This window comes from Anser anser (assembly GCF_964211835.1).
Source record: "Anser anser genome assembly, chromosome: 2".
In the NCBI taxonomy this organism is placed as follows: domain Eukaryota; kingdom Metazoa; phylum Chordata; class Aves; order Anseriformes; family Anatidae; genus Anser; species Anser anser.
The window spans coordinates 111,128,679-111,156,632 of record NC_139721.1 but is presented as its reverse complement, the minus strand read 5'-3'; the positions used below and the strand labels follow the sequence as shown (position 1 = coordinate 111,156,632).

Sequence of the window (27,954 nt, the reverse complement as noted above, 5' to 3'; positions counted from 1 at the left end):
TCAATTATGAAAGTTATTCTCTATTAGACTTTGATCTAGATTTCAGCTGCCCTGGGACCTAAATTTGAGGGTTTCATAAACCGTATTTTGAGTAAGGCATCAAAAATCCACCCACTACCCATTTAACAGAATTGCACACACTAGATGAACAGACTAATGCACTTGAAGATTGATGTAAATCAACTGGAGAATGTCCAGATGAGAGCAACAAAAAGGGTCAGAGATCTAGCGAACGTGACCTATGAGAGAGGCTTTTAGGAATTAGGTCTATTTAGCCTAGACACAAGAAGCCTATAGGGAGAAGTGAAAACAGCATTCAATTATGTGAAAGGTTGCTATGAAGAAGAAAAGAATCAGATGTTCTCTATACCCTCTGAAGAAAACACAGGCAGCTATGGGCTTGAACTCTGATAAAAGATTAAGGTTACACATTCGGAAACACTTTTCAGCCAGAAAGGTAGTTAATCATCCAAAGTAGGTTATGGATTTCCTATTATTGGAGGTTTTCGACAACCTGCTACAAACAAATGTCAAGTCAACGGCCCTACCCTTGGAAAGAAAAGCTTAGCCACGCAGGTGCCTTTTGGCCTGTGACCTGTGAAAGACTGCAGAAGTCCAAGAGGAGTCTCTGCCAGTCATGAACACAAGCTTCCAACCTACTCCCTACAGGTGGCCGGGGAAACCATTACTCAAAATTCCTCTCCCAAACCTCCTCTGCACCGGTTTTCACCCCAGAAATAAACTCCACTTCCTGCACCTGCTGTCTCGACTGTCTGCCTGCAGATGAGCAGCATCAAGCTGCGATACTTCTAACCGATGAGAATTTCTCCCCAGCTCACTGCACAGCCCAAATGAAGCTTACAATCACTTATATGTAAAAGTATTTTTGCCTCAATAAAGTAAGAAATCGCCACCACCAACAAACAGCCACAGCTCGAAGTGAACTGCAGCCACCTACAGAAGACCACTCCGTCTGCATTTGAGAAATCACAGATAGAACCAAAGACCATGTGGAAAACATACTAGTTTTCCAATAAGCCGTTTTTTGGCAAGAATACATAAATGTCTCAGCAAAAATGGGTTGTGGAGAAACTCCCCCTTCCTCCCAAATCTATATATTTTTAAAACGTTTGTCAACATTTTTCTCCTTTAATGAAAAATTCTACTAGGGTTTTTCATATTCTACTGTAATGTTACAAAGAGTATTTGGATTATTTGGACATATTCGTCAAAGTGACTGTCTTAGACAAATTTCCTCATTTTCTATTTTCCAATTAGTAGATTTGTAAAGCACAGTCAGCTGATGTTCTTCTTTCATCACTACAAGTTTTAAGACTTAAACATCTAGTTAAGTAAATAGTGGATGCTCAAATTTGCCACCACCTGATGGTCTGCATCTTTACATTCTCAAAGGCAGATTAACATTTACCAATGGTTAAGTGATTTTTTCTGAAGTATGATAATGGCAAACAGAAAAATGCCAACCCATAAACAAGCAACAGAATTTCAAAAGTCAACTATCACTTGGGGAATCAATTACAAACAAGCACACTTTTACCCTTAAAGTCTGGCCAACAAAAGCTGAGGGTCCAAGATGCCTAATAAAATCAGCAGCCAAGTGATCTGTCTTCTATTAAATCGCATGCCAAAAAACTCACTTCTCTATACACCAGTGTCTTGTACCAATCAACAGCAATTCAATTCTGGCACAATTAACTCGAAGCCTATTTATAGCCATCCAAGACAAAGTTTCTGCTTAGCTTATTTCTGTAAGCAAATTCCAAAGCCAGGGATTTGACACACAAGACAAATGCTAATGTCTTCTGCTTAGATGAAGCCCATTTCTCAGCTCCAACACTCAAAGTGTTAATTCCAGCTGGTAGCACACAAATGCTTACAAGATTTACAGATATGCATTTCTGCAGACACATCGTATCACAGCTAAGCATGACTATTCTAAAGACCATACCAGAGAAACCAGCCTAGAACCCACGTGGAGCTTAAGTTGTCTGGTCACAGCATCTATCCCACTGTCCTCAAAGGCTTGAAATGAGCACCAAAAAAAAAAAAAAAAACACAGAAGCTGGATAGGATGAGAAGGAAATTTCCTAAGAACTGCAGACATTTGTTATGACACTACGTAATATTCTAAAACACAGATTTATGATGCAATGAGACAAAGATGCAGAGATGCTTATTACCTCTCTTAGGGTGAAAGGTATCTGATATCTGTAGTGTTCCAGGTAACGAGTAATTACTGAGTTTCTGTGAAAGATTAAGAGCCTATGCATAACTTGTTTCATTTCAAAATAAGCTTCTGAGCAATGCCACAGAGAAGAAGAGAAGGACTGAAGATGTAATGGTTATTCCGTATCCTCCACAAGGAGGATACGAATAGTACAAGAATATGCTCCAGCTTCGCGCCAGACTGCGGCACAATGCAATTCCACTAGCACAGATCACCCTCCCTGCAAACCTGGGCACTTTCCAGTACACATCTGGAAAAGCTCCCAACCTATAAAAGCAAAAGGTTGCTCTTGGCCAGCTTGCTATTCTCCACTATTTTAAACATCACTCACAATAAGAGATTATATAAAAAAAAAAAAAAACCTCAGTGGGGGAAAAAAAGAAAATCTATACAATCCGGAAATTCCTGAAGAGAAGTAAGAGAAATTGTATGCTCACCCATGGCAAATAAAATGTATTTGCACTTACCCCAACTGAATTATAACAAAACTCACAAGCTAAATATTTAGCTAGGCCTCAGACACATTTGACTTAGGATGTTAATTCACAACAAGCAGCACTCTTCTTTTTTTTTTTTAAAAAAAAAAAAAGTTAAATCATATCCTATACATTGTTTAGAATTTGCCTTAACAAATGCAACATGTTTTTGAAACAGAGGACAGCACTGCACTAATGACAATAGTTACCACCTACCTCAAATGCTATTGTTAATAAGCTGTAACAGATTTACTAATCTCCAACCTGAATATCATCTGCTTTTGCTCTGTTAGCTAAACTCATGGTTTTACTTAAGCTGTAGCTGTATATTTCAGCAGATAGCATTTGTTTAGCAGTCCCTACCGTTTTCAATGTCTTATTGTGATGCTCTAAGACTGCTGACGTAATATTATTAAAATAAAACAAAAATTAAAATCATCCCTTAATGAAAATAAGTAGAGGGTTAAATTGATCATTATAAGCAAAATCTTTAATTAATGTTTCAAATGGGAGCCTTTATATAAATTAAACCAATCTCCCTAAACATAAAGGGATAACATGTTTATGTTATCAAACATAAAGCAGAAAGGAGCTTCCAAATGAAAGAGCTCCTCAAAAAGGTGAATTTTGCCATTATGATACTTCATAAATCTCAAACCCATAATATAGACACCTTGGAAAAGGAACTGACACCAAGTCTAAGCCTAACTTAAACTAGCAAGCAGTAACTCTCAGATAAACTAGAGGTACGAAAACTAGACAGACCTTCCTAACATTCAATAGCAAAGTTACCACATAAAGGTCAGAATATTGATAGCAAATAAATTAGAGAAGATTTGAGTAAACGCACAAAACTGCGCTTTAAATTTGAATAATCCAATACCCTTAATTTAAATCAGTAATACAGATCAACAGTAATTAAAAGTCTAACTGTCCAACTTAACTCATAAAAAACATCAAGTGCTATCAAAATACAGAAATAAATAGCAGTGCCCCAGTTCTGTACTATTTATCCAATGCTGCCATCTCTTGGCTCCTAGTGATATAGCACCAAGCCGTATCTCAAAAGGTTTAGACCTTTTGTATTTGAATATACACAAATGCCAAATTTGTAGTTTGTAAACTACATCATGCATTATCATATCCTAATTATTTTTGACTACTGTACAACAGTAAAGCATTTAGATAAAAATTATATGCCTGAACTTCATAGAACCATAGAATGGCTTGGGTTGGAAGGGGCCTTAAAGACCACTCAGTTCCACCCCCCTGCCATGGGCAGGGACACCTCCCTCCCACCAGACCAGGTTGCCCAAAGCCCCATCCAGCCTGGCCTTGAACACCTCCAGGGCTGGGGCATCCACAGCTGCTCTGGGCAGCCTGTGCCAGTGCCTCACCACCCTCTGAGTGAAGAATTTATTCCTTATGTCTAATCTAAACATACCCTCTTTCAGTTTTAAACCATTCCCCTTTGTCCTGTCATTATGTGATTGACCTAAGAGTTGCTCTCCATCCTTTTTTAAAAGTCTCCTTCAAGCACTGAAAGGCCGCAATGAGGTCACCCTGGAGTCTTCTCTTCTCCAGGCAGAACAGCCCCAGCTCTCTCAGCCTTTCTTCACAGGAGAGGTGCTCCAGGCCTCTGCGCACCTTCAGGGCCCTCCTCAGGACCCCCTCTGACAGCCCCACATCTTTCTTGTGCTGGAGGCCCCAGACCTGGACGCAGCACTCCAGGGGGGGCCTCACAAGGGCAGAGCAGAGGGGCACAGTCACCTCCCTCCCCTGCTGGCCAATTTAGCAAGAATGCCTCATCCACAGGCTCCCCTTGATCGGGCGGCCTGTGGAACACCCCAACCACAAGCTGTCTTTTATTGGTGCGGTCTTGAACTCTCACCTACAAGCTCTCAACCTGTCCATGGCTGTTTCTCAGAGGCGCCTCTTCACAGCCAAACCCTTCCATAACATGGAGGGAAACACGCACTCCCTTCTTTCCCTGCCCATCTCTTCTGACGCATTTGTAGCCCTCTATTCCAGTGTTCCAGTTATGTGATCTATTCCACCACATTTCCGTGATAGCAATGAGGTCTTATTTGTCGAATTGTGCAATGGTTTCCAACTCTTGCTTGTTTCCCATGCTGCGTGCATTGGTGTAGAGGCACTTCAGCTGGGCAATCAGTCATATCACGTTTCCAGAACCCTTCTTGATTGCATCGGGACAGTTCACAAGTATCTCCCTATTGTTACTTTGAGTGATAGTGTCTTCAGGTATGCTTTCTTCACTCAGAGGTGCAACTTATGTCAGTCGGACCTGTGGAGACATGCTGTATCATAGAAAAATGTATACGCGAATAGCACAGATGAACTAAGACAGCAGCAGATGCACCCCAAGGATGGGACTTTGAGAGAAGAAACATCTATATGTGGTTTTACTTGTTTCCTTGGTCACTGGACTCATTTGGTACACCTGGGAACTTCAGAAAACACCCATCCAGGCTTACACAAATGTTACCCTACTTTGCAATGCACAGCCAATAGGGAAATACAAAGCTCCAATAGATAGAAAAAAATAAAGAGAAAGAAGGACTTTATTTGCTCCTATCAGTGAGGGGAAAAAAAAAAAGAAAAAAAAAAAAACAGAAACAATTCGATTCTCAAACCTGTTTACACAATTTCCACTTGTCTCCAGCCCGTCTTGCAACCCGCAAGTCTCCATCAGTTTTGGGTTCCTCACTACAAGAAGGATATTGACTTGCCCAAACATGTTCAGAGAAGAGCACTGAAGCTGGTGAAGGGGCTAGAAGACAAGATTATTGAGGAGTCTGAGGGAACTGGGTCTGTTAGTCTGGAGAAGAGGAGGCCGAGGGGAGACCTCGTCATTCTCTACCACTGCCTGAAAGGAGGTTGCAGCAAGGAGCATGCTGGTCTCCTTTCTCAGGTTACAAGCAATACAACGTGAGGAAACAGTCAGTCTCAAGTTGCACCGGGGGTGGAGGGTTAGATTGCACATTCACAGAAAGGGTGGTCAACACTGGAATGGGCTGCCCAGGGACACGGTACAGTCCCCATCCCCAGTGGAATTGAAGAGGAATGTGGACGTGGCACTGAGGGACGTACATGGTTTGGTGATGGCAGTCAGTAGGTCAGGTTGATGGTTGGACTTGGTGATCTTGAAGGTCCTTATCAACCTAGGTGATTCTACGAGCACAGGGCAGTCTGTTCTGTTAATACACCCTCAGGACTGACAGAAAGAACAATATAGGTTACTGTTCTGTACTTGGAGATACAGTACAGTTCAAAATCAGTTTAGCTACATTTGAAATTGTTATCAGCAGCAAGCCAGAAATCAACTCGCTAGGCTTACCTTGCCTCCATTGAGAAACAAAAAAAACAACAGCAACTCACACACGCACAGATGGTAGCACTGCAATTGTCAGGAAAGCATTCCCAAAATATGTTAAAACCATCTTAACGCAGAAGTTGTACAGCAATGACTGACCATAGCAAATTTATAGAGCTTTGTCCTAAGCAGTTTCTCAAAAATAATGAGCTCACAGCTAAGCTTCATCTTTACTAGCCAAGGGAACAGTAGCCAAATTATATAGTAAGAACCTACAATAACCATTAGCCCTCCACTATTCCCAAGTCACCTAGAATAACAAATCTTTTACAGGTGCTCCTACAAACGCTATGATTAAAATATGATCTTGCTCATACCTCAGAGTACGCTGTCAAAAATCTCTCCAATTTATTAAAAAAAAATCTGGTCTGCTCTCCTGCTAGCTTTTGTAAGTCTTCTATAAATAACTACTCATAGAACAAAGAACTGTGAGACATTTGAAACCAACATCTGAGTAGAATGCTCTACAGAGGTCTACATCATTTACAGGACTACATTGAACTCACTTCATCACTGCTATTTGTGCTTCGTTTACTGATTCCAACTGCTACAGGGACACATTTCAGCGAAGAGGATGCAGTTTACCTTCCATGGTTCAATCCTTTTCAAACTTGGTCTTCTGTACTATGAGAAGTTTAGCACTGCCAGAACTAAACCCTACTGCACAACCACTACAGCATGCAGCCAATTTCTTTGCCATTAGAATTAACCCTAAACGTGTATGCATTCTTAAATTTACCTATATAAGTTCTATACAAGTGTTACTGAACACATCGTACACACAGGATTTCTTTAGGCCTGCTGGCAACTTTCAGTTGCCAGCACTGTGAAAGAAAAAAATTGAGACAGACTGTAAAAACAGGTGAATCATTTCAGTTTTAAGTGGGATAAGGAAAACAGCACACAGTTGTCAGATCAAGTGATATAGGAAGTCATAATGGCAGTGATACATGAAGCCATTACAAGACAAAACACTCCCCTTGCACAGGGGTACATTTCCCAGTTTGAGAATCAGAGGAGTTGTATCCTGTAACAGAAACAACAGCCTCAAAGCTAGACACCCAACGTAACAGAAACTTGCCAAATGGGAATAAGGAGTTGATACTGAGGAAGCTGAGGTAGGAAAAACTCACCACAAAGAGGTCATACATATTGCATTTTGCTACAAGTCAGAAGTGATCGCTAACAGAACTCTGGCCACACACAGGCTAAGCAGTTTTACTGAGAGCACAGGAACAGAATACACAGCTGCCAAAACCACAATTAGAGATTAGTTTACAGAGTCTTGGGGAACACAGACTGCTGCAGATAAGAATGACTGAACGATGTTGTATTAACTCTGCACTGCAAGAAAGCACCCTAACAACTCCAGACCCATTATCCCACTCACTGCCTCATAAGACACTTTCCACTGCACCAGAAAATACCCGTATTCTTCCCAAGGAAATCGGGCATCTACATTCTTGTAGTCTTGTCTGTTCCGGCCCATGACTGTCACCTTTTATTTTTCTCTGTTTCGTTTCATCTTTCCTCATCCTCTTAACCAACACAGCACAAAAGTTTCACATTTTAAGCAGATTACAGGAGTTCTTATTTCTCCACGGAAGATGGTGCTTGGTATTTCCAACTCTATCAATTACTTCAACAGCACTGAAAAATTGGACTGAACAGAACAAAAAAAACACATCCACATCCCAAGTGTTCACACGCTACCTGTGCATGATAGCAGGATTTTCAAACCCAAGACCCACAACCCAAAGCAAACTTGTGACCATCACCAGCTTATACCTTCTGAAAGCAGGAGAACATATTGCCAGAATCACAGGGGTTGGAAGAGACCTTAAAGATCATCCAGTTCCAAACCCCCTGCCACAGGCAGGGACACCTCCCACCAGACCAGGCTGCCCAAAGCCCCATCCAGCCTAGCCTTGAACACCTCCAGGGATGGGGCATCCACAGCTTCTCTGGGAAATCTGCTCCAGTGCCTCACCACCCTCTGAGTGAAGAATTTTTTCCAAATATCTAATCTAAATCTACTCTTTTCACACTTAGAACAATTTCCCCTTGTCCTATCACTACCCTCCCTGACAAAGAGTCCCTCCCCAGCTTTCCTGTAGGCCCCCTTTAGGTACTGCAAGGTCTCACTGGAGCCTTCTCTACTCCAGGCTGAACAACCCCGACTCCCTCAGCCTGTCTTCACAGGAGAGGTGCTCCAGCCCCTTGATCATCCTCAGGGCCTTCCTCTGGACTTGTTCTAATGAGTACATGTACTTCTTGTGCTGGGGATCCCAGGGATGAACACAGCATTCTAGATGGGATCTCACAAGAGCAGAGCAGAAAGAGAGGATCACCTCCCCCAACCTGCTGGCCACGCTCCTCTGTTGATGCAGCCAAGGTACGGTTGGCTTTCTGGCTGCAAGTGCACACTGCTATCTCATGTTGAGCTTCTCACCCACCACCACCCTGAGGTCCTTCTCCTCAGGGCTGCCCTCAATTCATCCTCCTCCCAGGCTGTACTTGTGCTTGGGATTGCCCCGGCCCAGGTGCAGGACCTTGGGCTTGGCATTGCTGAACTTCATGAGGTTCGCATGGGCCCATCTCTCAAGGTCCCCTCTGGATGGCATCCCTGCCCTCCAGCATGTCGATTGCACCACACATCTTGGTGTCATCAGCAAACTTGCTGAGGATGCTCTCAATCTCACTGTCCATGTCACCTCACTTCAACAGGTACCAAAGCAACTTTACTGCCTCTTTCAGTATCACCAACCAAAAGCTTTTACTTCCAGATTATATCAGTCAGTTTTGAATCTGAAAAAGAAACAGGTTACATGGGTAGTTAAGCAGGTGTATAAGGTTACCAAGTAATGCAAAAACCAAGCACGATTTGTGACCCTACAAATATACGGTAGAATTCTTCAGCATGAGTATAGAACAACACAGGATTTACACCTTGGTTCACTTTTCCACATTGCTCAGCTGCTTCTGAGAATGACAGTTTAATAAATGCAGTGTTGTCTGAGAAAACTGAAGTGCCTGTCATCTCCAGAAAGGTAGTTTGGGTTATTTTGTGTATTCCCTCCACCCACGCAAAAAAGGTTGCAAAGAGACTTTTTTTTTCCCTGAATTTGCACCGAATTTTCCCTGAATTGGCACTACAATCACAACTACTTGAGAAGTACAAACCTAAAAGCAAAGACTAAACTTGAATTCTATGGTTAATAAAGCTACAGACTGAGCACTTAATGAGCAGCTAATAAGGATTTGTCTCCCAGCTTCTACAAAAAAAAAAAATCTCATAACAAGGATGGCTCATACGACACCAAATCTACCCAGTAATTGCTGTAGTTTGTTTTACATAACACTTGTGAGGGAGCAGAGAAGTGTTAATAACAGGGTGGAGAGAGAAAAATGGAAAGACCAACTGCTGATTCTGAGCAACTGAAATCATATACCAGAAGCCAGTAGAAATCTTAGTCAAAATACTTCAATCACCTCACAGGCCACAGAGAGCTTATTTTAAGTTAACAAACGTAAAGAATACAGTAAGCTATTCAAGAGGAGATTATACATCTACTGTATATCAATGAAATAAATCAAAATCTAAAATGATTAAAATGTGCAATAGGAAAGTACTTTTAAAACAACACTTAAAAATAAAACAAGGCATCAAGTTATGAACTGTGCTTCATGAATTGAGAGTCAATACCTGAACAGTCGTAGTCATTTTCTTTATTTTCCACTTGGATGAATAAAATGGATGCTGCAGCATGCTTTGCTGTGTCTATATGTGGATGACCAAAGTCCAAGAAAGTATGGTTTATGCAACACAATTAATACGAGCAATGCCTCAGTGCCCAGTTCTGAAAGAGCATCCTTCCATCCAATAAACTCACAAATTGTTCAAAATAATGAAAAGGATACCTTAAAGACTAGTCTGAAATTGCACAAATAAAGCTGAGAGTCTGTAATAGCCTAGTTCCTATGTGCTAAATGAAATCCAACCCCACTGAATTAGCAACAAAACTCCACCTGCTTTTTGCTTCTGAAATCCCACTCTACAGGACGGAAAACGAGTTCCATGCTAGCATGGATTTCTAAAAAACAATGTAGTGTGGATAACCAATTACTGGTTCAGTTTTGCTGAATGTTTATTAACAACACTTTTTGCTTCCTCTTCACAAGAGAAGTTACTGTGCATTCTTCTGGTATTTGTAATGCATTCTTAATTTCTCCCTCCATCTCTCCCCAGCATATTTTACAATGACTGAGAAGGGAATGCTTTGGACCTACACAGCCTTGAACCAAAAGCAATTATCACAAAGTAACAAGCATGCCTAACTGCTTGATCCATCAAAATGCATACAAGAATGTCAGGCTAAAAACCATTCATCCCACAAAGAGAGAAACCTACAGATGTCAACTAAATGCTAATACAACCTTCTGCTTCAGAAATCAACCGCTTCCATGTCTGACTACATATACTCAGCAGCAGTTTTCAGAGAGAAAGTACTGCTGCGTGGCACACATACTACTGAATTCCCTTCCCTAACAATCATCTGGCTCCAAGTAAGGGAGAGCTACCAACTCACCCTGATCCCCTACCCCACAATAGGCATTACTTGTCTGTACCATGCATTTCTTCCTCCAGGGACTACCTCAAAGGGAGCACTAGTAGGTACACAGGCATATCTAAACTATACTGTGAGTCATGCTGCCAAGAAACCAAAACCAGTTTTAGAACCAGTAAAGCCACCACAAGCTATAATATTTCCAGAACAGAACACAAGCAAATACCATGGCACAGCCCTTCGCCAATACCAGCTGGTCCTCACACTTCTTTTTGCCCAGACCAACACAAAGGAGCTTTGTGTTCTCACAAGATGGTATGCAAGATTTGTTCAGAACACTGCCCACCTTCACACTGTAAAAACAGACAAAAAATAGGTTCAGCTCTCCTTCTGGCTTCCCTTTGCCTTTTGCAAAGCTAATACAGTTCCTGATTTTCCATCAGTGCTGCTGTTACTGCAATGCCTATATATTGTCGACTCACACCACTCTCTCCCCCCTAACAAAGGTTGTCTTTGCTACAAACAAAGATTGCAAATTGCAATCCAAATTGCAGCACAGCCCTCAGTTTTCACCTTTGGATATAGCCACTACCAAAAGCAATTAGTGCTTGTACAAACAAGAACATTTTCAAAACAGATGGAAGACAAGAAAAACGACTTTGGCATCTCCTGAACAGAGTTTAAATCAAGAACAGGGTGAAATCCACGCAATAAACAGGGATGAGGAATAGTATTGGAAGATTTTCACAAGTCAAAAATATACTTCTAAAATTAGAAGACATCATTAAATCAATGCTCAGTTTTCACTAAGTCAATTTCTAAAGCAAACAGCATTGTTATAACTTCTAGTTAGTAACAGAAGTCTGTCTGGTGTTGCTTTTCTTCTTCCTAATACTATATAATTACAAGAATGAAAGAAGACACTAGGAACAGTGTTTGACCATTTCCCTTTCCTTACCAAAAAAAAAAAAAAAAAAAAAACAAGAACTGCGAGTAAAGATCACATTTTATTTCCTAGAACCAGAACATTATTCCAGTATCTCTTCACTCCTGAAGTGTTGACTCAAAAGCTCAGGAACATGCAGGAAACAGGCTAATCAAGACACTTTTTATTTACAGAGTCATAGAATGTTTTGGGTTAGAAGGGACCTTAAAGATCATCTAATGCCTTCTACACATCATTGTATACAACTAGGACCTTCTATTAGCCATCACATCTTAAGGCTGAAGAAATCCAATCCCTCAAAGTGTGTCTCCTCATACACTGCGTGCTCCAGCTCCCTAAATATCTTGGTGACCCTTCACTGGATACACAGCGCTATCCTGGGGAGCCCAAAACTGGGCCCAAACTGGAGTACTGCACACAGCACTCCAAACGCTGTCTCAAGCACCAAATGGAGCTGAACAATAACTTTTCTGGACCTGCTGTCTACACTCTTGCTAACAGGTCAGGACGCAGTTAGTCCTTTTTTGCTGCAAGGGCACACAGATGACTTATGTTCACCTTGTCTACCTCAATGCCAAACTCTTTCTCCACAAAGCTGCTTTCTAGTCACTCTGCCCACCCCCACCTTTACCACCAGCTAGGGTTACTCCAACCCTAGGATTTTGTATTTGCCTTTGCTGAATCTCATATGGCTTCTTTTAGCCTTTTCTTCCTCCAGCCTATCAAGGTCCATCTGAACAGCAGCACGAGCTTCAAGCCTATCAACCACTTCCTCCAGTTTGACAGTCTGAGAGCCTGCTGAAGGTACACTGCATCCTGTCTTCCATGCCCATTTAAGACATCAAATCAGATCAGTCCTGATGTGAAACCCTGAGACGTGATCTGCAACCCAAGCAGTCGTAGAGCAAACCCCTTCATACGCACTTGCTGCCAGAAGCATCACTACATTGAGCAGAAAGGCAGGTGCCTTCTTCACCACCTCATTCTCACATAGACCTACCATACTCGCAATACTTGCACTCGGCTCCAGCTTCATTACCAGTCTATGAAGGAGAACATTCAACAGATATAGTTGTAAAAATTTACTTTCACCAGAATTTGTAACCAATATTTTCATTCTGTTGAACAAAAACGCAATTTCCAGAGCTCCTTAAATATACATTTAAAAAGAAGTTACCTAATTTTACAAAAGAACTACACTGAATAATTTTTGCCTACCACTTCAGCAGGATTTTTTAAACATATTTATGCACACACAAACTAAATTAAGATGTTCAATAATGACCAGAAACTAGTAGTCAATCTCATATGCAATTAACAAGATTACGGAAGGTATTGCTGGCCCAGCTACTGCAGTTCCTATTGAATTTTCAGTTCTCAACTTCAGATTCCAAATGTAAAGTTATTTCTATTTCAAAGTTATAAACAGTTCATTTTTTTTAAAGTATAAAAAAATTTTTTACGAAGTTTCTTCCTTCACTTTTCCTATATTGTTTCCAGTAAAAATCCAAGAGCAGAAGACAGCTAGCCAAATATTAAAAAGCCTAAGAAAACAGAAGTAGTTTCTGGAACATGATGCACTAGAAAAATTAAGGTAAAGAGAAGCTAAGATAAAGCAAGTCACAAGTTCAAACTGATACCTCATTTGTAGTTTAAAAAATAGCTGCCACAAATAAGGATTTCTGGACCAGCACTCCACTTGTCTGTGAGAAGAGCATACCTACTTCAGAGCTGCACTACTAATTAAAGAATCACACTGTTTCCCTAAAATAGTTCACCATTTGAATAATTCAGGTTCCAGTTTCTACTTAGACAAATACAGAAAGATAACCACAAAAAAGAAAAAGATGTAACCGTTCAAGGATGCCATGAGTTGATCAGAAGAAATAGGCATTTTGCAAAACCAGAAATAAAACACTTCTGGCAAAACGTCAAGAAAGACAACTTTGCAGTTTTTCAGTAAAAGCAGGCAGCAAGTTTAAATGCAAGACAAAAAAAAATTGAATTAATAAAATTTACATTTATATTTCAATTTTAACTAGTTATAAGCTATACAAAGGTACTCAGGTAATAATTCGCCATTAAAACAAGAATGTCTGTTTTCAGCTTCACACAGCTTTTCATTCGACACTTTTTGCGTTAAGGAGATGAAACGTGGCCAGTGCAACCACAAGTTTGGTTGTTTTTTTGTTTTGCTTTGTTTTTCAGTTTTAGGCTGGCGTGAAAACGCTTCCTCTTGTCTCATTTCAAGATATTCAAAGGAAAAAGAGAAATAACTCAACGACTCTTCCAACTCTACAGGATTCAGTCCTGTAACATTCTACCTCCATTATACCGACTGTTCGTACAGAAACAAAGATCATTCACATAGAATGGTTCAACTCTGCTCCAGCGGCAAACACAAATAATGCTAAATATCTAAAGACATTTGACAACAGCTTGACACTTCCCAAATTCACCCACAAATCCTGAATTATGCAACTTTTCTGATATTCTTACCTGTAATTTTGTATCCATATGCAGCTAGCTGTCCAGCCATATATTCACCATCTGAATTATTGTGAGAACATCCCCATGTACGTATCCAGATTTTCTGAACACCGGGAATAATGCTGTTAAGTAGAAATGAATCGAAAAGGCAAGTTAAAAGACAAACAAGATTCCCCTTTAAGCCCACTGAACAGGCTCAACTGTAATTCTCCAGAAACATAGTAAGCAATATCAGCTCCAGAACGACTGCATAAGGACATCGTGATTACGCAACTTTCATGTAGTAGAGTATCGTGTCTGGCTGGGATGGAGTTAGCTTTCTTCGTGGCCACCCATATGGTGCTGTGCTTTGGACTGGCGACTAGAACGGTGATGATAACACACCCGTGTTTTAGCTACTGCTGAACAGTGCTTGCACAAAGCCAAAGCCTTCTTTTCACACTGCGCATTCCCTGCAAGTAGGCTGGGGTTATTCCATACCATGTGACACCACTATCAACAATAAGAACTGGGAATTTGATCTTTCCAAAATAGCCCCTGTTCTGAGACTGGCTGGGCACTGGTCTGCTGCAGGAGGTGGCGATTCCACACCCTTCCTTCAATTATTAAACTAGCTTCATCTCAAACCCCAAGTTTGCTAGATTTTGCTGATTCTCTCCCACAGCACACTGGGGAAGGATGAGGAAGCATCTGGGTGGGTATTTAGCTGTGGGCCAGGACCAGCTCACAAGAGTACCAGGTAACATTTTCAGTGCTTCTTTACATTTGAGCTTGAATAAATAGTATATCTCAGGGCGCAAAGCTCTTTTTAAGCAAGACAAGCATTTTTGCTGAACACACTTAAGTTTTGAATGCACTACAGTCTCAATATTGTTTTGATACCAAGAGTCTTCAGTCCTTCCACAATTACCACGCACCCCACCCCCAGCTTCCCAGAGAAACACCTAGACTTCTAAAGGGAAAAATGAGTTAAATCCTGGGACAAGCAATTTTTTAAGCAGAAAGTTAAAAACAAAAAAGTAAAGACATCTGAAAAAAATACACATACAAAATTATCTAACAATCTTAAAACAGCAGTGGAATTTGTAGACACATTAGAGTTATATTCTTGCCTGTCTCACTGAAATAATAGTGAAAGCTCTTTAATAATTTATGGCTGTCTTCTTCAGAACAGAAAAAACACAGGTTAGGACTCTTTAAGCCAGCTCTAGAGCCATTCCGAGCAACAGTTCTTGGTGCCAATTCAATGACCACAGTAATTTTGATTTGTTTTCGGGTTTTGATTTTTTTTTTTATTTTTTTAAGAAAGTAACATGCAGGAAAGGTTTTCTTGTGTTGTAACAGTTTGTGTGACAGGTTGCCTTCGTTACCTCCATTTGCATTTTACAATTTCCACACTGGATCAGATAAAGAAAGATATAAAGATAAAACACCATTTGCAACAGGGACTTGAACATCTCGCTGTTTTAAACGTACGTCTTCTTATATAAGTGAGTTCTCAAGCAGGCTCCTTCATTGCATGTCCTACGTAAGTTTTCGACTATTCTGGATAACACTTTTACCCAACATAAATAAGAATCATGGGAAATTTCACACACAGAGCACATGGTTAGATTGTTTGCCACTAACACAGGTTTCCAAGCAAACTGTAATCCCATATTACATAATTCCAAACAGGAATTCCATATTCCACAAAAGCCACCTAAAAGGCAGAAGGACAGAAAAAGCATTCAAAGATTTCTATGGTTTGGTGTTGTTTTGTTGTTGTTTTGGTTTTTGTTTTAATTTAACACAGCCCCACTTTTAATATGCCCTTCCCCTTGAAAAATTGCGAATTCAAGGATTACAAATGCATCAGCTGTAAAGAACAACTATCTTCTCGCAGCAATGGCCAATACGTTTGGGTACATCTCCGTTGCAGTTAGTAGCTAATAAACTTAATCTTATTCTGACCTATTAAGCATCAGTTTCTCATCACCCTCACAATCTTGTTTATATTTCCTATTCCAGATGTCAAAAGACTACTCCAGGACTGCATTCTGAAGAGCTCAGCTTCTACTGAAGTAATTAAAAAGAAGCAATTTTTCAGAAATGCTTAAGCAACAAGAACTGTTTTTTCTAGTCCAATTACTTCATTAATCGATATCTCAATCATAAGTGATCTCTACAAAGAGTTGTCTAGGAGAAACTTGCTTAGGGGATTATTATTCATTATCATTACATTTTATATACACTATTCATTTTTATACTGTATTCAGATTTTATATTATAAGATAATGGGAACTTCCACCTTATTTTTAGAATTTGACAGTGCACATGAGATATGAAGAAGGAAGAAAGAAAGGGTTTTCCCTGTTACCCCAGGAAGAATTTACCTGTCACTTGGGGGATCATCATCTATCTGAGTACTTTGTTGTGAGCTGCGTTTTCGAACTTTTGGAAAAACATTCTTTCTTACAAACTGCCGATCATGGGGTTTCAGATCTTGTGCTGACACAATATCTTCAATATCTTCAAGCACTGAATCACAGGCAGCAGGCATCTTTGAGAAGCATTAGAGAAGAATGGTATTAGCAAGCACTTGAGCACAAAGTCAGGTTCTAACACCTACTGCATATGTCCTCACAAAGAGAAGTCAGATATACATACACCTGCAATATAGCATACATGAGGGACCTTCAGCACACTGACAATTACCCCAAGATATTTCCTGATACTGTCTTCTCCTGAGATCCCTCTGACAGGCAGAGAGAGAGACACAGAAGATACAGGGTTTTTGTTTGTTTGTTTTTTGAGTAACCTGTACCTTACCTTCTATTTCAAAAAGCCTGCAGCTCCTTTGATATCACATATCCAAGATACAAGTGTTCTTAATCATGTCAGGCATCATAATGAAATAAAGAGTTCACGTTATGTGATACATATAATTCCGCTCACATAACACGAGAAGAATTGTGGAGACAGCATTCAAATGCCTGCACAGGAGCCTGTTGTGGACCTTTTATGTGTGTGCTGAAAATAGGTGCACAGTAGTTCAACTTGTCTTCATAGTCTATTAGAATACAAAACAACTGAAAAATTCCTAGAATTCCTGACCCCTCAGGCTTTTCATCTGAATTAATTCATTCAGCATGACAGCAAAATCAAAACTCCTGTCCTTAGGTACAAGATGTTAAACAAGCACACCCAGCTAATATAAAGTATTATTATCTGATTAGTACAATTTTAGTGATCTTTTAGCATATTAAGTTCTATTTTCCATAAGAAAGTAAACACTTCTGAATTTTTGCATGCTTCTCATCAGTAAAGGTATAACGTATGCACACATATATGAATATGTATATATACATATCTCCTAGTAAATCTCAAGATCCAGATCAGAAAAAGGTGATTTGCTAAAGTAGCCTACAAAAAAAGTTACTGCCTTAGTTACATACCTCACTTAATCCTCAACCAGAATTAAGTCTCATTTACCATTGCAAACCTGGTTTGGCATGTGTCTCAAGAAAAAACAGTTTACTACAGAGGTTGCACAAAGACACTTCACAAAGTTCACACAAAAAATACATCACTGTCCTAACAGAGTGTGAAGAATGAAACAAACAAGGCTCTAATTTCTTTAAAACAGATTTGGGGATCAGAAAAATCAGGCTACTGGTCAACAACATTCTTTCAGATTTTTCTCATGAATAATTTAAGAACGTAAGAAGTAAAACACCTGTACATTTTTCCAATACGAGTGTTTTTGTCAGTCTTGCAAAATATATTTCTAAGGAAAACTTCACACAACTTGAACCATTACACTTCTGTGTAACTGAAGCAGGAGCATAACGACATCACAAAGAGGATGCACCTGACATTAAGACATCTATTTATTCAGCATTCTTCAAGAAGAAAAATGCCAGGATCTTAAAAAAAGAAATGTAAAGGATAAAAAAGTTGTGAGAAGTCTTGCAATAAAGACTCTTGGAATAAGTATCTACTCTAAGAGTTTATCGGAATTCCCACTCAGAAGCACTGCAACAGTGCATACATTTACTGGCTTAATATTACTGAGTCAGCATTACCATTAAGCTACAGACATCTAGCTCAGTGAGTGAGTTATTGTTTTGATCTACATAGGCTTTCCACGACAAAAGTTTAAACAACAAAAGCTAATGGAGGTGGGGCGAGTAATGCAGAAGCTTGAGTTTACATAAAACCTAACTTCAGAGATGAACTGGCTTCCAAATTTAGTCCTCTGTCTTCTCATCTAGGTGCACACTGACTACATCTCTGAGCACACATTTAATGACAGTAACATGTATTTGTAAAGAACATTGTATTTAATATAAGAAAGCTGAAGTTTTTTGCTTCAATGTCAAATACTAAATTGAACGCAAATAGGATTTGACCTTACTAGAGGTCATATCACTACCTTGTCCTGCAAAGCGTGCACATATATAAAACACGATTTTATCCACCAAACTAAGCATACTTTAAACAGCTATACAGAAACACAGACACCAGATAAAGATGTCAGTTAAATGCTTTTTAAATGATCTTACAAGAACTGAGAAAGGGATGACAGGTAGTTTTTTGGTTTCTCAGAAAGTAGCAGGACTAGAAAGAACCACTCCTACATCTTCACTACAAATCTGTTCTGGTGCAAGCAACAAGTGAGGGTAGATCTTCAGTTACCAGCAGGGCTTTATATGGAAATGCAAACACCAAAAGACAAAATGAGGCAAGTTTATACAGTACATAACAAACAGCATGGCTTAACTGTTCAGGTGCTGGCTCATCCCAACATATAAATGCTTCCTCCACGCAAACTCCTTTTGTGTGCCTACACCTGCTCTAGCTCACAAAGCTCCACATCGCTCACACTGCAGAGGAAAAAAAAAGGTGACATCCCTTACACTGCTTTATACCGCTAACAGAACATAGGAATATGTAATCAACTCAACACAGGGAAGGAAAAAAAATGTTTTGGTTTGGGGCCCCCCAGTCTCTTCTAGGAACATTTCTGATATAACACAACAGCTTGCAAAACAAATAAGCTTAATTTATTTCCATGGCCCAGAAAAGTAGGAACACAGCCAAACTAAAATTCATACCTTTTTAAGCACAACTGAAATCCCTTTGGACAATAAACCTGGAGAAGGAAAAAAAAAATATGGCATGAACTACCAGAACTATCAGACACAAGTGGAAGTTACTGCCCATTAAGTACTCATCCTCCCATTGCACAAATCTGTTTTCTACTTTGACAATCTTAAAGCCTCCAGAGGATAAGATGGGGTACACCTGCTGACTGGCTGACAAGCTGCAACAGTTGCCAAATTTTCCCCATTCTTCCCCCAGACTGTAATCTTCTCGTCCTTGTTTTATAGAATCATATTTTTGTGAGAGTCTGATGTGTCCTTTCAGACTTCTCCTCCTCCTCCTCCAGATTTTTTAAATCTTCAAACAGGAGTTTAGAATTTGGATCAAAAGAAGGGAAAGGGAGAGACTGACAAGGAGAACGCACTTTCATAAGCTTAATTTCCTTCAAGAATTTGATTAACAGTAAAGTTTAGCTAAAGGCATTCACAACTTTTTATTATTATGGACTTCCAGAGGGCAGACTTGGAATTGTTTGGGACACTGGTAGGGAGGGTCCCTTGGGAGTCAGTCCTCAAGGGCAGAGGGGTCCAGGAAGGCTGGATGCTCCACGAGTAGGAAGTCTTCAAGGAGCAGGAGCAGGCTGCCCCCGCGTGCTGTAAGATGAGCCAGCGGGGAAGAAGACTGGCATGGCCGAACAGGGAACTTTTGCTGTGTATTCGGGAGAAAAAGAAAGTTTATGTCCTGCAAAAGAAGGGGCAGGCAATTTGGGGAGAGTACAAGGAAGCTGCCAGCATATGCAGAGAAAAGATCAGGATGGCCAAAGCCCAAGGATAACAAAAAATGTTCTTATAAATATATTAACGGCAAGAGGAGGGCCAAGAAGAATCTCCATTCTTTACTGGACACAGGGGGGAACATGACTACTGAAGATAAGGAAAAGGCTGAGGTTCTTAATGCCTTCTTTACATCTGTCTTCACTAGCCAGTCCAATTATCCTTGGGGTACTCAGCCTCCAGACCTGGAAGTCTGGGACAAGGAGCAGAACCCCCCCACAGTTCAGGTAGAAACAGTTACAGAGACCTGCTGCTCCACCTGGACTGTCGCAAGTCCATGGGGCCAGATGGGATCCACCTGAGGGTGCTGAGGGAGCTGGCGGATGCGACTGCTGGGCCGCTTCCCATCATCTATCAGTGGTCTTGGTCATCCAGAGAGATCCCGGATGACTGGAGACTTGCTAATGTGACGCCCATCTATAAGAAGGGTCGTAAGGAGGACCTGGAGAACTTCAGGCCTGTCAGCCTGACCTCGGTGCCAGGAAAGGTGATGGAACAGGTCATCTTGAATGCAATCACGGGCCCAGAGGGTGGCAGTGAACAGACTGAAATCCAGCTGGTGACCGGTCACCAGTGGTGTTCCCCAAGGGTCGGTGTCGGGGCCCATCCTCTTTTAATATCTTTATTGATGATTTGGGTGAGGGAATTGAGTGCACACTCAGTAAGTTTGCAGACGACACCAAGCTGGGGGTAAGTGTCGATGTGCCGGACGATAGGAAGGCCCTGCAGAGGGACCTGGACAGGTTGGGTCGATGAGCAGAGGCCAACGGGATGAGGTTGAACATGGCTGAGTGCCGGGTCCCGCACTTTGGCCACAACAACCCCACGCAGCGCTACAGGCGTGGGGGCAGAGCGGCTGGAGAGCTGCGCAGAGGAAAAGGCTCTGGGGGTGCTGACTGACGGTGGCCTGAACCGAGCCGGCAGCGCGCCAGGCGGCCAGGGAGACCAGCGGCACCCCGGCCTGCGCCAGGAACCGCGCCGACCTCCCCCTCCCCAGGGGCTCCCGGCGCCCGCCAACGGCCGCCAACGGCCGCCAACCGCCCGCCGCGCGCCGCTCACCTCAGCCAGGCCCCGCCATCACGGCCCGGCCGCCCCGCCCACACCGCCCCGCCGCGCGCCGGGCTGGGCGGGGCGGCGACGGCGGCCGGCGGCGGGCAAAAGAGTGCGGCGGGGCGCGGCCGCCCTAAAGGCCGCGGGCCTCCATCGCCCCTCAAAGCCCAGCGCTGTTTGGGCACGTGTTGTATTTTCACTGCGCCTCAACGTCCAGCGCTCCTTGGACTTTTCCATTTGAATCAGTTCGGAAGGCGTTGGTTAACGTGCTTGACTCTGCATGGCTGAGGTTCCTCACGCTGTTTTTCCCCAGTCTAGCTCTAGGAGCAACCTTTCCCGTCAGTATTTTGGAATACACACATCAGCGTGTGTCCACGCTTACCACTAAATGTAGGACTCCAAGCAGCCGGATTAAGTTTGAGATTAAGTTTCCTTGCAGATCAAAGTATTACAATGCCATTGCTCGGTTTTTAATGTGCACAGTTAGCCTAAAAAGTTTATTTATATGGCACCTTTATTTTTTGGGGTGGCCTGCTTTGGATTATAAAGCCCGCCATCCTTGTAATCGTGTGAAACACTAAGCTGCTCTCTTTACAACAAGCCCCTGGACTCATTATTTCACTGCAGATAGCAGCCTATAGTCTCCCTCAAACTGAGGGGAAGGGAACAAAAGCCCCAAGCGTATTCCATAATAGGCCCATTGGTCTGCTAGTAGATAAAATTTGGCAACTTCTTGCTATGAATGTCACTCCCTCCCCCCCCCCTTTTTTTTTCTTAAAAATGGTGTTTAGTTCATGTCACTCTTTCCTGGCAACATTCACAGGCAAGCAAACAACAACAACAAAGATAACAATAACAACAAAGTAATGGGAGACATTTGAAAAGGAAAACTGCGACAGAAAGAAAGAAGCACTTAACTAGAATCAATGTTTAAGAACAAATCATTATAGGCAGGACTAAAGCACTCTTAATATCACCTGGCCTTATGATAAAGTCATGGTTACAGTTTAACATACACTTGCCTTCATGATTGATCTTTGTTTAAACACGCATGTAATTTTCAGACATACCGTCCGTGAGACACAAAGTGATGTGTAACTCATCATTTTTGCAGCATTTTTAGCCCAGAAGATAATTATCTTAAAATCAGTAGATGTGTTAATCTATTTTAGACATCCTCCTTCACAGTAGGGTGTAAGTAGTCCTTGGTATGTCAGTACGTAGCAATATATGTATTACCAATCCTTGTATTTTAACTGCTTTCCTAGTGGGTAAGGGATTCTCTTCCCTTTCTGGTTTCCTGTGTTTATTTTTTTTTTTAGTTATTTCATTTGCAGTCCTTGAATTAAATTTGTCTATTCTGGGATCACTGCCCTACCCCACAGTTATCTTGACTAGCCAAGTGTTAGTTAGCCCTGTGGTTAAACAAAACTGGGCAGACATCAGCGCTGTTTTGTGGTTGACTAAAAGAGCAGAGCATAGATAGCCTGCAAGACCTATCCAAAATCTCCAGATGGCCAAGATTCGCAGAACGGTATTTATTAAGGGGAGGCAGTGAGCTCCCAGAGCAGCTCCCAGGCAGGAATAACAGCAGCTCTCTGTGAGTCCCATACCTAGTGACAGAAATAGGCCGTGCTGATCAGTTTCAGCATGATCCAGCAGAGCCCTTACTTTGTCCCACTGCCAAGAATTTGTAATATCACGCAGCCCTTGTGCCAGCACAGTCCTATTCAGTCCTAGGATGTAGCCACAACATGGAAACCACCCTGTAAGTGCTTTTGAAGCTCGCAAGTCTAAATTGCTTTTGTAGCATATTCATCAAAAGAAATCAAGCTGCACAGAGGCTGCTGGTAGTGCCCCAGCAGGTGGCAAGGGAAGCAGACGAGTGTGGTAAGAAAGCTTAGCTATGCCCATAGGGGAAAGTTGCTTTTTAAGAGGCAGCAGCTGGAAGTCCCAACACTGACCTTGAGAAGACTGGCAATATAGTTTCAGTCCCTGAGTTCCCCAAAAAGAGCTTTAGGAGATGTCCCTTCCCAGACGGCCTGCGGAGCTTACTTCTTGCTCCCCAGGGGTGACGGACTCAGACTACAGCCTCAGCCTGGCTTACCATCTAAAGTCATTCTGGGTTTTGCAGAAATAGGTACACGTTTTGGAAATACAAAAACTGATAGGAAAATAAAACATAAAACTCAGGTTTAGCTCAGGGTTAGAAGAAGATACACCCTTAGTTGTTCTAGAGTATCTCAACTAATGGCCTTCTGGAAGGGAAGCATCCAGGGAAGTGAGAGCCCAAAGCTTTTTGATAACCTTTTTCTCTGATCGCTAAGATGCAGCTCTGGGTGGGGGAGTAAGCAGGAAATCATGCAGGAAAGAAATGGTGAATCCTAAAGTTAGATACAATAAATTAGATTTCTTCCTCCATTCCTTCAGTTTAGGAGAATCTATCTACTCTTGTGTCAGCAACACTCAGCCTTGACAGCTACTCCATTTTTTTTTTCTGTTAGACATAGCACTTTCTCCATGACAAATTTTAGAAAGAAAAAGGTTTAAAGAAACTTCTGGTCTTCACAAAGGCAAAGCATTCTACTAATCTTTGCTTAGATGTCGAGTAATATGCAGGCAGATCATGCTTTGCCAAGAAACGCACAATAGGAAGATGAATTCTACTTGTTTTTGTTCATATCCCTCTACTGACAGGTAAAGGTTTCTAAGTTGATTAATCTTGAGAAATATTGACTCCAAGAACACCAACGGCAATGCACATTGACAAGATCAGAAGAAAAAAAGGTTATTAGGCTTTCTATAAACAACTAAATTTGGTGCTTCTAAACACATAGTAAAGTCTCAAACTACAAAAAGCACCTTACTAACTTTCATACTTTTTCTACAACAAAAACATCTATGCCTGCATCAAGACAACAGCATAATTTACTTGTTCAAGTGTAAGTCAAAAAGAATAGAAAGCGTTAAAGTCTGTCATTTGCAAGGGGGGCAGTTCTCTCTAGGGGTTCAAGGGAAAGACCCTTCTCCTTTTTCCTTTTCCTTTTTTTTTTTTTTTTGAAGTGACCTCCCCAGGCGTGAACTCCTCTGTGTGAAGGAATGTATAGCTGCCCATCAGTCAGTCCAGTTCTGACAGATTTCTCAGAATCCTTTTTCCATCTGCTGGCAGCTAAGAAATGCAGCATATGTAGGCCACAACAGTGCCTACCTGAAACTAATATTTGTATGCTGAGTAATGTTGAAGCACGCTGTGCTAGCTCAGAGGAGCAGAAGGGAGTATTTTAACTGTTTGTTTACCTGCAGCTCAACACATCTTAAACTATGTAGAAAGCAGAAGCAAGAGGAGAGAGAAAAGAAAAACAGCAATCAGAAGCAGATTCTAGGGGCAAATTAAAAAGTGCTTATGGCAGCTGTAGATCAGAGAAACAGAATGGGTCAGGGAGCTATGACAGGAAGGACAAAAAGAAGACATTTATTGTCATCACTGCTATAAACAGCTGAGAAAGCAGTCCTCTAACCCTCTTATTATTTATTGGGAATACAGAATAACTGAGGATCTTCTCTGTAGTCTTCCCTTCAGTATTACTATGTGCAGAAGTTAGAGTACAGACAAGGGTATAGAGTGATAAAGTTGTTGCTTTCTCCTTGTGTGCAGGAAAGATGAAAAAACACACTTGACTTGCTCAGAAGTATAACACTTAATCAAGCAAACCACGTTACTGTGATTTTTATGATCCTGATCGTTTTTCTTTTTTTTCCCCTCTCAGAATTTATTGGCCATGCATCACCAAGACCAGAAAGGGAGAACAAGTTCGTGAATATGCACCTGGTGCAGTACTATTGGAGATGACTCAGAAGTAAGCAGAACTCTTTTGTTAAAGCTACTAATAAGAGACACTTCTGGACAACTATCTGGAGGAAAGCTAACATTCTCAACAATTTCTGTCATGTTACTTAATTTAGAAAAATTAAGTTTCTATGAAATTTCCAAGAAGTCTGTTCATAATTTATTGGGAGGGGGAGGGAAATCAATAAAAATAAACCTATGCTACTTCAACTTCTGGATCTCCTACTGGTTTTCTTTACACATATCCTTTTTTGTTCTTGTTTCAGTATGGCTTAATAACCACAGAACTCATTGTTAGCATAATTTCAAAAAAAAAAAAAAGGATTTGAAACATAGCTGGTGTCAAATGTGTGAGCAGCACTAATAATAAAAATATTAACAACCAGGTTCCAAGAAAAAGCATGATAGGCACCAAGAATAAGAATAATTTTAAAAAGCAGTATACAATTCTAAACTCTTTAAAAAATCCTTTTTATTGATTCATTACCATACAAAATTTATTCAAATTACATCCATTTGAAGTGGTAAGATCACAGCTAGAGAACAGGTCATCCTTTAATAAATCTATTTACAAAACTCACCATAAAAGCTTTTTTTGTTCCTTTTTTTTTTTTTTTTACAGTATGTTACAGTTTTTTTAAACTAGCATACAATGCAAAGCTAAATTAGATTAGTATTTTGCCCACACACATTGGGACAAGTGTTTAATTTGTACAAAAAAAAAGATGGTCTGCATTAGTCTTCATTTTCTTTTCCCCCTCAAAAGTGCCCCTTTGTCTCACAAATCTTCATGCTCACACAACTTTTACTTTCCTCTTCCACAAGACGAAAACTTTAAATACTACAATTTTATTTACAGATCCACATCTAAAAAAAACTCTTAAAAAATTACAAACCAGCTAGAAAATATTCTGGCAGTGTTTACAAATTAATTCTATTATACAAAACTGCTAGATAACTGAAGTGTGAGTTGAAACATATATCAACTTAAATACAACTGCTGAATGATCTATGCACACATTTGTACATATAAACACACACTTAACACTGTTTAACAGTTCTTTATGTGTTGCTCTTTATACATTTGTTATATTCCAAAACTCACACAGTCATACAGTTTTCTTATTAGTACTGTGACTTCTTTCCTTTTCATGTGTGAGCTTTCATAGCAGCAACTCAAATGGTACCAGAAAACCTGCATACATAATATTCTACTACAGTACAAATAGTACTAATTTTCTGAATATGTCAGATAAGCACAACGGTAATGCAAACAAAGAGGATTATATGGGCATCATCTAATCAACATTACATTAACTTAGCCCAGAACATGGCAACATATTTTACACTCAAAAAAAAAAAATTTATTTAAGACTTCTTAGAATTCCTCTCACTTTCAAAAAAATAAATATTGGTATTATACTATACTACCAAAGATCTTCAAAAAATAAATGCAATTCAGTTGATGTGGTACTTACAGTTATGTACTTTGGAAAAAAAAAATTAGTTCCATTTTGCTGGCGAAGAGAATTATAAAAAGCTGTAAGCAGAGGAAGCTAACCCACTGAGATAAATATGATATATTGAACAAACAAAGCTTGGCATAAGTGTTTTCCATAGAGGGAAAAACCCACAGTGCATCTCTAGTAGGCACTTAACACAAAGCCCCACTTAGTACCACAAAAATTTATGTACCAGTTCTAATGCACACTGGGGGCAGTAAAATTGAACTGTGCATCTTCGTTCTAGTTTAAAAAAACAACCAACAAAAACTACTTTCACACACACACACAAGCATTTTTAAAAATCTGTGATTACTACGAGAAGTGGCAGAACTTTATACTTTTCAATATTTGCAATATACACTACATTTACAGTGTATTTTTTATTAAAAGCTTTTAAGGACTTAAGTATTTGACCTCATAATGAGACATATACACTGCTCAAAATGAGCATTATGACAGCAATTTAAACATTCCCACAAGTAGCTGAAGAATCCCATTTCACACTTTTGCATTACTTCATATTTATGTTTACTGCAGGTACAATCCATGTTGTGATGCTCAAAAGACATGCATTCTCTGCAGAAGGCACGACCTGAAATACTATTATAAAATTGTTATTTATGACTAAGCCAGTTCATTGAGCCCTTCTCCACAAGCCCACTTGTCATGGTAAGCAGAGACTGGGGGAGTGTGAAAACAAAAACATTTACAGTCACCTGCTTGCCCTTGCTGACTCACAAGGCGCTGGAGCTTAGGGTCAAGAAGAAGACCTTGTAAAAGCCTTCAGTTGTTGTTTGTAGTATTTTAGGGAATATTAAATTAAAATATCAGAAGTGTTCAAGAGCCTAGTTTCTGTAATAATGCTATTTTATGGTAAGTTGGGGACAACTCTGAATGATGGTATGTGTTTTGATTCCATTAAAAACATGATTTAGACACAAGCATCTTTTAAGAGAATCAGCTGTATATAAATTCATCCACCAGTGAAGGAAGCTTCTCTAAATCATAAGCATCAAAGAGATCACTGATGCCTTCTTCATCCCCAAGGCTCAGCAAATAATCTTCCTGAAGCAGAGGAGGCAGCAAATTCACAAACGGTCCTTCAAAGTTTGAGGGAATTTGGTCCTCGGTCTGCTGTAGAAGGTTGGCTGGAGAAGCCAGTGGAGAGATTGTTGCCATATTTACTGAGCAGTCACCTTGTCCTGAGTTAGCAGAAGCCACTTCTGTAAGAGAGGGGAGAAGGGGTGGGGAGGGGGGGAAGATGATACGTTTAATCCTATTAGAACTGATAGACATGGATGACACAAAGTCTAAAGGGCCTTTCATAAAGCATCATTTAAACAAAAAAATGCCCTTCAGTTCAGATCATTTGTAGCCTGTTTTTGTGTGTTACAAAGGTCTTCTCAAAAATATTCATGGTGCTATCACCACTGACTTCTCTAGTAAAAATCTTCGTTTACAAGATCTGAACAACTACTGAATAAAATGAAGTGAAAGATGACAATTTTT

General features: G+C 40.6%; 2 protein-coding genes and 1 long non-coding RNA gene across 7 annotated transcripts in view; 1 reads left to right on the top strand and 2 right to left on the bottom strand.

Annotated features, from left to right (window-relative positions):
* CDKAL1 (CDKAL1 threonylcarbamoyladenosine tRNA methylthiotransferase) overlaps positions 1-21,168 on the bottom strand; it is a 436,369-nt gene extending 415,201 nt beyond the window's left edge. Inside the window, exons 1-5 of one of the 2 annotated variants that reach the window (XM_083825861.1) lie at positions 21,103-21,147; positions 19,222-19,259; positions 18,888-18,990; positions 16,498-16,664; positions 14,132-14,244 (exon numbers count right to left, since the gene is read on the bottom strand). In XM_083825861.1, the coding sequence (XP_083681987.1) occupies positions 14,132-14,244; positions 16,498-16,664 (280 nt within the window). In that variant the 5' untranslated portion in view covers positions 18,888-18,990; positions 19,222-19,259; positions 21,103-21,147. Of the gene's footprint in view, positions 1-14,131; positions 14,245-16,497; positions 16,665-18,887; positions 18,991-19,221; positions 19,260-21,102 lie in introns of both variants that reach the window. The other variant, XM_083825860.1, reaches the window with a different exon arrangement.
* A 1,487-nt stretch (positions 21,169-22,655) lies between these two features.
* LOC310893615 lies at positions 22,656-27,217 on the top strand. Its single transcript, XR_014579136.1, has 2 exons — positions 22,656-23,233; positions 24,861-27,217. It is a non-coding gene; the product is annotated as an uncharacterized lncRNA (long non-coding RNA).
* The window catches only part of E2F3 (E2F transcription factor 3), a 43,681-nt gene continuing 41,625 nt past the window's right edge, over positions 25,899-27,954 (bottom strand). For all 4 annotated transcript variants that reach the window (XM_083822838.1, XM_083822839.1, XM_083822841.1 and 1 more), the window contains exon 7: positions 25,899-27,668. In XM_083822838.1, the coding sequence (XP_083678964.1) occupies positions 27,403-27,668 (266 nt within the window). In that variant the 3' untranslated portion in view covers positions 25,899-27,402. The remainder of the gene's footprint in view (positions 27,669-27,954) is intronic.